The following is a 12,203-nucleotide window of genomic DNA, read 5'->3' as shown; positions in this document are numbered from 1 at the left end:
GGGGGAGTGTTTTAATCAGTCCTGGCATTTGGAACACAATTTATTCTGTAGAATACTAAGATTAACACAAGGGATATTTGGGTCACAGATGGGTTTCTTAAACTGGTGGAGGTTTTTTTTGGATTTTTTTGCAAATCATTGCACAGAATGCTGAGGATCACAAAATCCTGATTCTGCTTCAAATGTACTGTATTGCTATGGGTTTGCATCTTTTATTACTCAGTGTCTAGGTAAGAAAACAGCAAAATTCCTCTAAGATTGTTACATAGGAGGATTTAAAAAAGAAAAGTTGCATGTTTTATTACTTGTGTTCACTCAAAGATGGTGAAAGAAGGTAAAAGCAAACTTCTGATTTTTTTTTTCTCAAATGCTTTCATCACAGAGGCAGGAGTTGAATATGGTGTTATATTTTCCTTAAAATATGTTATTGTGAGATAACATCATTTTTTTAAACAGTATAACTTTATTTTGAATTATTTTGTTTTCAAATTTCTTGATTCCTGTAGTGTCTCTTAAAGAATGTTAATGATGGAGAACTCTATTTGCTAACGAGTACTTTTTTTTTAATGGACTAAGAGAATTATAAAATTTATGTAATAATGTGCATTACATATTCAAGGATTATATGGTTGTGTTTTCAGTGAGTTACAACTTTTCTTTCCCCCTTTCATTTGCAGCACTGCCTCCTAAGCCACCGAAACCTAATACTGTAACTAACAATAGCATGAATAACAACATGTCATTACAAGACGCTGAATGGTACTGGGGGGATATCTCAAGGTAAATCAACTCAAGACTTCTATTTCTTATGTTTGGCTTTGTGCTGTCCTTGCTGTGCTATTCTGTGTATATGTATTATGTGTAGAATATTGACAGTTGTAAGAGCAGTTTTATGAGAGTTTCCACCACAAACATACTACGTTTGGTTTTGTTCCGAATATGACTAAAAAGTTACTGGTAGTCACTTAGAATGTAGAATGTAAATTGATTGTTCTGTTACTTTAAGATTTATTATGTGAAATTACTAGCATGAAAAGATAGCTCTGAGAAAGAATTTTGTTCTTGTCTTTCATTTAGAACCTCAGCTGTAGGCATAATAGTCAGCAAGTCAGACTAACAAGTGCCATATATTAGCAACATTTTATCTGGATTATATATAGGTATATTAGACCAGCACTGGCTGCTCCAGTTGCATAGGCTTGTATGAACAAGCAGAAAGAGCTTTGCATGAATAATAATTATGTCCAGTAGTGAGAGAAAAGAGCATGCCATTTTTTATCTCACTTGTTCTCTAACAATTTTAAATAAGGTATTATATAGTTGTATTAATATAGAGACATAGAAGCCTTTAAAAACACACTTATTTCAAAACATTTTAATATTAATTTAGAGCACTGTGAAGAAGAATAAGTGTGTGAGAACTAATTGAAATGATTGTTTACTTTTGCTTTCATTTTAGAGAAGAAGTAAATGAGAAGCTTCGAGACACAGCTGATGGTACTTTTTTGGTACGAGATGCTTCAACCAAAATGCATGGAGACTACACACTGACACTGAGGTAACTCTGGTTACACTGGGTCTGTAATACTTGATAGCAAAATGCAATAACTGCACTTAGAGCAGAGTATTCTTTAGGAAATGCTACTTGAAGCATGCCTAACTTTTCAATATACTTTATTTGCAGGAAAGGAGGAAACAACAAATTAATCAAAATTTTTCACCGAGATGGAAAATACGGCTTTTCTGACCCATTAACGTTCAACTCTGTGGTCGAGCTAATAAACCACTACCGGAATGAATCTCTAGCCCAGTATAATCCAAAACTGGATGTCAAATTACTCTATCCAGTATCTAAGTACCAGCAGGTAATTTAGTTTATTTTCTTTGCATTTCACTTAAAACACAGAGAAATTATTGCAGAACTTGCAGAACATGAAGAACTTCATCTCTGTTAATGTTTGAAAAAAGTCAAGTGGGTACAAAACTTGGTATTTTTGTTTAAAGCCAACTCCATGCTTTGCATGTAAATATTCAAAACTTTAAATACTGCATATACACTGTTAGGAAATAAATATATTAATAATTATCCCACTCAATGGTGAAATATGTAATTTTCAGTATAAAGCTAAATACTTGCAATGCACAATTCCTTTTTGTCATTAATTTCTCATTTGCATATAATGCATTTATTGTATCTCCATATTAATAAAAGAGGAATCATATTTCCATGTAATTATCTAAGCATTTTTAAAGCAGTTTTATCCAGAAAAGCTGTGCAATATAATTGTCTCCTTACAAAATATCTTTCTTTCTGCTCTTCATTCCAGGATCAAGTTGTAAAAGAGGATAGCATTGAAGCAGTAGGAAAGAAATTACATGAATATAATACCCAGTTCCAAGAAAAAAGCAGAGAATACGACAGACTGTACGAAGACTACACAAGAACATCTCAGGTGAGCTAGATTTGAGCCAAATGGAGAGTGGAAAGACTTTGCAGATTTTGAAGAATATTACTGTGAATTCCTACTGTCATCTTCCTACTCCCCTCTTCCACCACCACTGCATTGCCCTGATGTGCTTGCTCAGAGTAATGCAATTGATTGCTCGTGTTTGAACAGCCACCACCTGTAAACTCAGCTGCCCTCTGCCCAAGTCTGACAGCTCCATTCAAAAGAAGTACATAACTGTCTTGATTTACCACCACTTCTGCATACTGGCTTCATCAGGCTGAGTTATGGTTTTCAAGGCACATTTGCAGGGAAGCATTGCATTTTATTATGAGTTTTTGAAGGGTCTGGTTTACCTATGCACGATAAAGAGGTGACTTGTGTAGAAAACATGCAGGAATGAAAAGCTGCCTCTTTGAGCTTAATCAGTTATTACCCATGCCTTGTAGTGCCACTGAATTAGTCCAGTTTTACAGACCCAGAATCAAGACTGCTTATTAAAGTGTGCAGGAAATGCTCCTAAAAAGAATTGAAGAAGATTGGAGACTTGCTTCCAACTTTAACTAATGATCTAAGTAAGACTTGTCTACCAACTAGGTATGTAGGGTAAACTAGATAACCTCCTGAGACCTGGCCACCTTTATTTCAGACAGCCAGGTGTGCCTCTAAGGATTTAAGTTCATACAAAGAGCAAAGTGCACTGCCATTATAGACTTTAAGCATCAATTTATTTGTACAAAGCAAAGATTGTAACAGATTCTTTTTTTAGCATTTCTATTGCTTGATAAACCTCATCATGGAAATCTTACCATGGTAGCCTTTTGCACAGGCCTGTTGTATTTATGCCATGAGGCTCAGCAGACAGAATACATTTTGGTAAAGGGATATTGAAAGGATATTATTTTACAGTATGCTGAAGTGTTTCTGTGATACAAGTCAATAAATCTTCTCCTTTATCTGATAACAACTGTAATAACTTTTTTTTTTTTTTTCAGGAAATCCAAATGAAAAGAACAGCCATTGAGGCATTTAATGAAACAATTAAAATATTTGAAGAGCAGTGCCAAACACAAGAAAGATACAGTAAGGAATACATTGAAAAATTCAAACGGGAAGGAAATGATAAAGAAATACAAAGGTCAGTATTTGATTTTGCATATCAAATTGTGTGAATTTTGAAAAAAACAAATGATGCCAAGTATAGGTCTGCCTAAAACTGAAGCAAGATAACAAGTCTGAAATTGTTCACTTGTGAGGAAAGAAGCTTCAAATAGAGTAGATGTGAACTGGCAAAAGCTATAACTGCATCTAGAGAAATAATCTGTCTTTGTAGGTGTCTAAGTAGCAGACTGTATGGTTATGAATAAGAAATCAGCATGTAACCTACTCCATTGTTCCATCTAGGATCATGCACAACTATGAAAAGCTGAAGTCTCGGATAAGTGAAATAGTGGACAGCAGGCGCAGATTAGAAGAAGACTTAAAAAAGCAAGCGGCTGAATATAGAGAGATAGACAAGCGTATGAACAGCATTAAACCAGACCTCATACAGCTGAGGAAGACAAGAGACCAGTACTTGATGTGAGTATCATCAATTAACAAATTTAAAGTTGTTTGGTTTTTTAATGGTGTCCAACTTTTGTGACTAAAAATTAATTTCATGTGCAATTGTTGTCCAGGTGGCTGACTCAAAAAGGCGTCCGGCAAAAGAAGCTGAATGAATGGCTCGGAAATGAAAATGCAGAAGAGTAAGTATTGGAAGATTTAGATGTTTCTGGTATTTCAAATCACCTAAATAACAAAAGTGAGATAAAGTGTATTCAAGTCTTGGACCACACAGAGGAAATCTCAAGCCTAGGTCTTCAGTAACAATGCACACTGTTACGACATGACAGACTACATAATGAAAGTATTAGAAAGGATGCTGTCTCACCCTCTACTCTCCTCCTTCTTTCAGGGAAGTGCATAATCAAGTTACTGTAGCAAAACACTGAAATGTAACCTATGTCTTTTTTCTTAACAGCAAAATTAAGTCCATAGAGTATTACTATATTAGAGAGATGTCACATGAATGAATAAATTGATCAGAATGTCTCTTAGGCATGAGCAGGCTTTTTTTAAATCTCTACTGGGGGTACCATGATGTTATCCAGTATAGGGATACCCACGTGATTGTGTCATATTGCTGTTGAAGATGATAAATTTGCATGTGCTGAGGAATATCTTCTGGTTCTGTGGTCTGTTTTACTTTTCTGGAAAATGGCAGGATAGTATTCTGTCACTTCAAACAGTTTAGTTTACTATAGGTTCTGACAAGAGGCTAGGCTGATGAATACATTTCATTTCATTCCTGGGAAAAAAAAGGCAAAAAGTGCTTGGGTTGTGTAAACATAGAGCAAATTTAAACAAAAGCAAGAGACAAAATAATATCTGAAGTGCAGTAACACTGAAAAATTAACAAATAGAAAAATCAAAATTGTCTCAGTAATATTTGTATCGACATTTTCTGCCTGTGTTGTTTCTTGTGCATCCCTTTTATGCTGCCTGGTTGAATATACAATGAAAGCAGCAGACTGACAATGACTCTAGTGCATCCTGCCTTGCATTCTGGCTTTGTCCACATCTATTTTAATTTCGCTTGGTTTATGGAGTCTCCTACTTTTATCCTGGAAGTTGTGCTTATCACTGTGGCAGAAGCAGGAGATAAAAAAGACATACACATTTGAAAGCTATGTAGTTTCCTCAGTCTTAGCACACCTCAAAGATGAGATGTTGTAAAATATGTAGGCACCTGTTCCCACTAGTGTTCCTATCACTTAAACAGTAGACAAAGAACACACTGTGGGTTTAGTGTGGCATCAAAATAGTAAGTGAAACTGTTTAAAGTAAAATCTCCATTTTCTCTCGCTATGATACTCCTTGCAGGCAAGTCTGGTAACTGCTGAAAAATTAAACTTTTAGAATATATTGCAGAAAAAAAATCCCCCAATATAATAACCAGGATGAAAAACAAGAATTGCTTTCTCTAGATGCTGGTCAAAAACAGAGCCACTACTGAATGTATGTGAATGTCATGCAGGTCAAAAGAATGATGGGATAAGGGACCTGGAGATAGTGTTATCTGAAACAAAAGAGCCCTTTCTTTTTATAAAAAATAGAATTCTGTGTGCAATTGCTGAATTCTGTAGACTACTTTGAGAATCTTAAGAAAGGCAGAACCATGGATGAGTGAGAAGTCATCTTTTGTTAGACCAAGGAAAACTAATTAAAAGCCTGTTACAGAGAGAATAAATGCATTCGCCCAACACAGACTTACTGCAAGCTGAGCAGAAGAGGCAGGGCCAACCAGTGCAGGCTGCTGTGGGATTGGGGAGCTCTGGAACTGCAGAATTCCAAAGTGACATCCACCCATCTGAACCAGATGCTTCTTTTTTCGTGGCAGGCTTTAGGTCAGAGGGTTCTCTGTAACTCTGAATCAGCTTTATAGTTTCTGGCTGATTTAGTAGAGAAGCATGTATTGCATGCTATTTTCATAATCTGCTTATAAGGAGAGAGAGAGAGAGAAAGCACTCCAGTATTGCACCTTTTCACAAAGCCATTCTCCTATAAATAATTAATCTGTCTCCCTGTGCAACTGCTCAAAAGGTTCTCCAAGCAGCAGCTGTAGTTGATACATTGCATGATTTTTCACTGCTGACCAAGTGTTCTGATCTTTGGAAATGAAGCTGACTCAGAGAGTACTGATTTTGTTGGGCTTGCTATTTACCAAAACATTGAGCAATGGCAGAAATACAAACGTGCGTACAGCATACCCTGAAAAATAACACATCATCTTTTTATATTCGTCCTAAAATTTATGTGAGTATTTTTCAAAGAAACAAGAAACAGAACTTATATTTTAGTTTTATCTAGTTGTTTAAATGGTGCAGTATCACTTGGTTTAAATTTCTAGTTTTAGCAAGGAGGCATCCTGCTAACCATTGTGATGCAGAATAAAGACTGCTTAGTTGGTGGATTTCATTCTGTGTTTCACAAACACATTTTTCCTTTTCGACAGCCAATACTCTATGGTAGAAGATGATGAGGACTTGCCCCATCATGATGAGAGAACATGGAATGTGGGAAATATCAACAGAAGCCAAGCTGAAAACCTGCTGCGGGGGAAACGAGATGGAACATTCCTTGTTCGAGAGAGCAGCAAACAAGGCTGCTACGCCTGCTCTGTTGTGTATGTACCCCAACTTGTGGATGATACAACCACCCTGCAAGGGCCTACCTTCAGCTGGGGGCCAATAGGCACTAGCATATGCACAATTCCTCTTGGAACTTTACATTTAGAAGCAGGTCAAGGAGTCTTGAGGCTGTTCTTATTGCTGCTCCATTTCCTACACAAGTCCAACCTGTGCCACTCCCACAGAGGAGCCTCACTCAGAAGGGAAACCAAAGCACCTGTGCACTCCTTTCTGTGCAGCATGCTAAGTCCTGCCTGTCTCCTGCTTCCCTAAGCTAGGATGACATTCACAAATTTGGACTAAACTAATAGGTTTCTACCATTATCCCACCACAGAACAGAGGAATTATATGTACTGACCAGCATCTTAAGATGTATTTCTAATACCTTATTTTCTGTCTTGGTTTTACCGTGCGCACAAACTAAAATCTGGTTGTTTTTGTTTGTTTTTCTTTTAGGGTGGATGGCGAAGTAAAGCACTGTGTGATAAACAAAACACCTACTGGGTATGGATTTGCAGAGCCATATAACTTGTACAACTCGCTCAAAGAACTGGTGCTACATTACCAACACACGTCACTTGTGCAGCACAATGACTCTCTCAATGTCACACTAGCCTACCCAGTATATGCACAGCAGAGGCGATGAAGATCTTAATACTCTGGGTTGTTTGTTGTTGTTTTTTTAAAGAAATTATTTGGCAACATTGAGGCCTCTGGAGAGAAAAGGCTCCTTTCAGCTTTACTCAAGAATTTGCAGTATCAAAGCTATCTGTCTTCAGATGGGACTAGAGATTTCCTTCACAACTGCAGTGGGAGAGATCACAGTGTTGTGCTGTGAATGTATGTTTGTAATCTGAAGTGCTTTTTTTTTTTTCTTTTTTTTATAATTATAAAAGAAAAACAAGAGAAAAATCCAAACCTGATCTCCCTGCAGGGACATAGAGGCCTTTAAGCATGGTGCTTGTTTACGACCACTTCTGAAGCTTTACCAGCTAGAACATTGGATTATCCAGACACAAGGTATAAGTGTCACTCAGTTATCGGAATTTTGTGGTCACAGTCTGACTTGGAATGGTGTTGCTGCACTCAGTGGATCCAGACGTACAGCATTGTGGTTCTATTTTGGTTTCTGGTGAATGATATGTAGCAGAGTGGCACTTTCATTTCTAAGGGACACTTTAAAAGGACATCAGTTACAGTATATTGTTCAGAGTAACTGTAATAGCAAAGTGCCAGGAAGTGTTCTGTTTAGATGATTAAAAAATCCTGTTTTAAGAATATATTTAAGACTGAAGAAAACAGGATTTTTCAATGGCATACAGTGTATAATAATGTACATAGTACTGGATGACTAACTATCATTGATGGAAACTGTCAATACCAAACTGTTTCGGTTTTTCCTTTTCTGTTCGCTGAAAGCTGAATTTTTAGACTATGCTATGCAATACTGAATTTTCTTTAGGCTGCAGTCTTCTCTCAAGCATATCTACTGATTAGGCTTGTTTTTCTTATTTCTTGTCTTCTTTTTTAAAATTTCTTTTGCCTAAGGATATTTTTCCTGGTGATTATTTTTTGTTAATAATTTTCTTGGTTGGTTTTTTGTTGTTGTTGTGTTTTTTTGGTTTTGTGGTGTTGTTTTTTTTTTTTTTTTTTTTTTTTTTTTTTTTTTTTTTTGGTTGTTGTTGTTGTTGTTGTTTTGGTTTTTTTTTTTTGTTTGTTTGGTTTTTGTCCTGTTTTTAATGTACAGGGAGCCAGCAAGAGTTGGCTTGAGAACTAAAACTATGAAATATTTTACAATTTTCATTGTATAGAATATTGAGCTGCTAGCTCAAAGTTTAAAAAGTTCGTAGATTTTTTTTGGACTAAATATTTTGTTGGGCAGTGCCTGATAAGCTTCTAAGCTGCTTAATTCAATAAAAAAAATGTATGAACATTATAAAATATCACTGAGTCCAACAATACTGTTTCAGAGTTACCTTTAGAATACGGTACCATGCTACATTTGCTTCTTGAAGCATTTTGAACTTCTGTCATGATTGTCTTTATATATGGAAGACAAGAAAAATAGTGTATCCTTCTTTGATAGACTGCAGATAAAAATGGGGATATTTTGCTACTGCAGTGTAGAGTGTAGATAGTTTGGATCTCAGAATGAGTCCACCTTCACAGTAAATAAATGACTTCTTGACCTCCTATGACAGAATTTTTGTCAGCCTGTAAAGGTATTTTCATTTCACATGAAGGAAGTTTCTCTAATCTGTTGCCTAGGTTTGTTTTTTATATTAGTATTGTGGAAAAAAAAAAGCTTCCACCTCTACTGAGACTATTTGGATACAATATAGAACTAATTAGGACTGGAAAATGTCTTTTTTGAAAATGATTAGGCTATGATATGTATTTTCAAAAGTCTGTAGCCTGGGTCAGTATCAAAGTGAACACTTCCATAATTTCAGGGCACCAGAGACTTATAAAATCATGGTTCAATTAAAGGAAACAAATACATAAATCTCACTAAAACAGAGTTACCCATAATCCTGATATAGTTCACTGTCAATTGTTTGCAATGGTTATTTATTGTCCTGACCACTGACAAAAGTCATGCATTGCAAATCAATAAAGTAATGAAGTTCAGAGAAATCTTGGAAAATATTTGACTAAGTGAACGTATGAAATTATTCTTCCCCCAAGATGCAAAAGATAAGATCCATTACTATTGAAGAGAGTTGCACACACAATCAAAAGAGTGAGACCCATGGAGTTCTCTCATAATAGCTGTGGTTAGAGATCCTTGTGTTTTATTTTAAAGTATGTAATGCTTTATAAGCTATTGGAAATAATAATAAGAAATTTGCCAGTCTCCAATAATCTTTATATTATCTTTTCATTTTTACATGGTTACTTCAGTTCTGAGGCTGTAAGGCTTTTGATTTTATTTTGACTTTGTGGTCTGTTTCTTGGGGGGTTTTGTTTGTTTGTTTGTTTGATTGTTTGTTTGTTTGTTTTTGGTGGGTTGTCTTTGCTTTCCTATAGTTGTATTTTCTTACTAGAATTGTATCAGGAAACAAGATTCAACAAATATTGTTTCATGATAGTCATCACTTAGAAAATTATTCCAAATATTTTTCCTGAATAGAAGTTTAGTCTTCATGCCTTCCCTTCCTCATTCCACACTTTTTTCAGGCCTGTAGGACCATGTGAATCTATTATACTAATAACTGGTTTATATTATGAAAAACACCAACAAGTACTCTAGCATGCCAGTTATGCTACTGGGCTTGAAGTTACAGATTAGTTCAATATACAGCAGTTTAACACTTGTAGCAATCCAAGATATTCTTCGGACATATATATTAATTTCTGAATGTTAAATATTTTAAGAGTAAAATTGTATTTTTTTTCTCTGTAGGCAAAATATATGTAATCTGAATTGATGTTTCACGTAGCATTTGTCAAGAAATTTTATCATAGTAAAGCATTTGGATCTAATTTTCCTCATATTAAGAAAAGCCCTGCTATGTCAGTGGGCCATATCCTTAGCATGCCCAGCCCAGTATGGAATATAATTTGTTCCTGTGTGCTGTGCAACTTCTCTTGTGTGTGGCTGTAGCAGAAAAAAAAATAGTGTGTGTGCAGATTTGACACTTGCTTTCCTTGCACAAGCAACAATGAGAAATAAGCACTATGTTGTAAGGGTGAGTGCTTAGGGCTTCTTAAGGGGATGTTCTGCCTACACAGGGTCTGTGCAATTTGCAGGGATCATTTATGCCCTCAAATTGGCATGAGTGGGTTTTCTTTGGTACTTACATATTGTGTGGCCTCTGCATTTCTCTCCCTCCTTAATGCACAGAGCTAAGACCTGCCAAAGGCCCTATTCACTGCAGAGTTGTTTGTCTTTAATGTACCATATTGTTCACTCCAGTTTTGATTTGATCTCAGACTACTATATACAGAAAAAAAAAAAAAAAGCATGGGGATATAACTGAAGAAACACAGTGTTTTTCTGTATTTCTATTGATGCATACTTTTTTTCAACTAATATAATTCATGGATGGGCTTTATTCTGTTCTTTTTTTTTTTTTTTTTTTTTTTTTTTTTTTTTTTTTTGTGGAGCTGTGGAGCTTTTTTGTTTTATTTTAAATCCCTGAGTTATGCTGCACTGCAGCATCTCTTCCACAAGGCCTTTGAAAGGCATGAGACATAGCAAAGAGAACCAAAACTCACAAGCAAAATTAAGAGTTTCTGATTTACTTAAGGCGAAATATGAATTTGCAGGCTGGGGATATGTATCTGTGCATACTCATACACACTTGCTGTGTTTCTGTATGAGCAGTTCCCAATATAGATGCATTTTCACAGAACATGATCATTTTGATGAATTTAGTAAGTGATGTCATTAACTTTGTTTAAAGACACACACATGCACACTAGACCTTTGTGGGTGCAGCATGTTTCCAGATACAGTTAGAAAACTGAGTTTCTGTGTTGTTGGATAGTTTCTAAAAAAGAAAAAGAAAAAAAAAAAAAAAAAGAAAAAAAAAGCTTGTCTCTATGGTTACGTTATCTTGTCAAGCAATCTGTAAAACCAAATCTTCAGATTTTCTATTTGGTGTCAACTGTTCTGTAGTGAAAAAATGGCTTTGTCTTGTAATTGGCAATGAAATAATAATGCTTGGGAAAACATTCAGATGCTTCTAATGGGGAAAACTGCCGATTTTCACACAGTGCTTTTGCTATGCATGGTATTAAGTTGGGAAAGTGAATCCTGATACTGGTTTTTTTCAGGGTCACTTTAGAAATGGGCAGCTCAAAGCATAATGCCTCCCATGGGACAAGGTTACAAAGTGCAACATTTTATGTAGAATCATGTTCTGTTTACTGCAGCTAAGACTAAATTGTAGGAGTTGGTAAGGTTCCACTGCACTTGTCCTGATGAGATTGCATTAGCTGCCCAAGATGCTGCTATTTTTTTTTAATTCTTGTTTTTTGAAAATAAAGCTCTGTTCTGTTACATGTCTTTAAAACATTAAGATTACTTTGTTTTAAAATTGTCTTGAGGAGGAGGAGAGTAAAGCAGATTGTAAATTGCCTTTACAAGGCAACAGTGAAAACATGCCTCCTTAAAATTTTGTTCAAGCTGTAGAGTTGATGGAGCTGTGTCTTGTTTTTGAGTTGCTTTAAAAATTGTAATAAGTCTTCAAGCAGAATAAAGGTTGTTTTGAAACTGCAGTTCAGTTGTTGAGGCTTCAATAAGAACTGTGATGTCTATTTACCAGCATCCTTGCCTAACTTTTCTTGTCTCTGCATGGCCTTCTTTGAAAATGATACCCAAATGCTCTTATTATTAGAGGAACTAGGGAGCAAATACTTTCAGCTGACTCACAGCCATTTTGTGTCTTGAACTGAATGAGGTGGTTCAATAGCTCCAAAATAATCTCATGTCAAACAGTGACAAAATGACATTTTTGCTTATCTCCTGCTATTGCAAAAACAGTACAATGCTCATGATCTGTGATCTGCCTCTTG

The 12,203-nt window shown here is 35.7% G+C and overlaps 1 protein-coding gene across 3 annotated transcripts in view; it reads left to right on the top strand.

Moving 5' to 3' along the window:
• PIK3R1 (phosphoinositide-3-kinase regulatory subunit 1) overlaps window positions 1-11,906 on the top strand; it is a 55,433-nt gene extending 43,527 nt beyond the window's left edge. For all 3 annotated transcript variants that reach the window (XM_083883299.1, XM_083883301.1, XM_083883300.1), the window contains 9 exons: window positions 678-780; window positions 1,460-1,558; window positions 1,685-1,865; window positions 2,328-2,453; window positions 3,443-3,585; window positions 3,852-4,028; window positions 4,127-4,195; window positions 6,505-6,675; window positions 7,137-11,906. In XM_083883299.1, the coding sequence (XP_083739425.1) occupies window positions 678-780; window positions 1,460-1,558; window positions 1,685-1,865; window positions 2,328-2,453; window positions 3,443-3,585; window positions 3,852-4,028; window positions 4,127-4,195; window positions 6,505-6,675; window positions 7,137-7,326 (1,259 nt within the window). In that variant the 3' untranslated portion in view covers window positions 7,327-11,906. The remainder of the gene's footprint in view (window positions 1-677; window positions 781-1,459; window positions 1,559-1,684; window positions 1,866-2,327; window positions 2,454-3,442; window positions 3,586-3,851; window positions 4,029-4,126; window positions 4,196-6,504; window positions 6,676-7,136) is intronic.
• The last annotated feature ends 297 nt before the right edge of the window (window positions 11,907-12,203 follow it).

This window comes from Zosterops lateralis (genome assembly GCF_965231275.1).
Source record: "Zosterops lateralis genome assembly, chromosome: Z".
Lineage (NCBI taxonomy): Eukaryota > Metazoa > Chordata > Aves > Passeriformes > Zosteropidae > Zosterops > Zosterops lateralis.
This window is presented reverse-complemented; position numbering and strand designations above follow the sequence as displayed.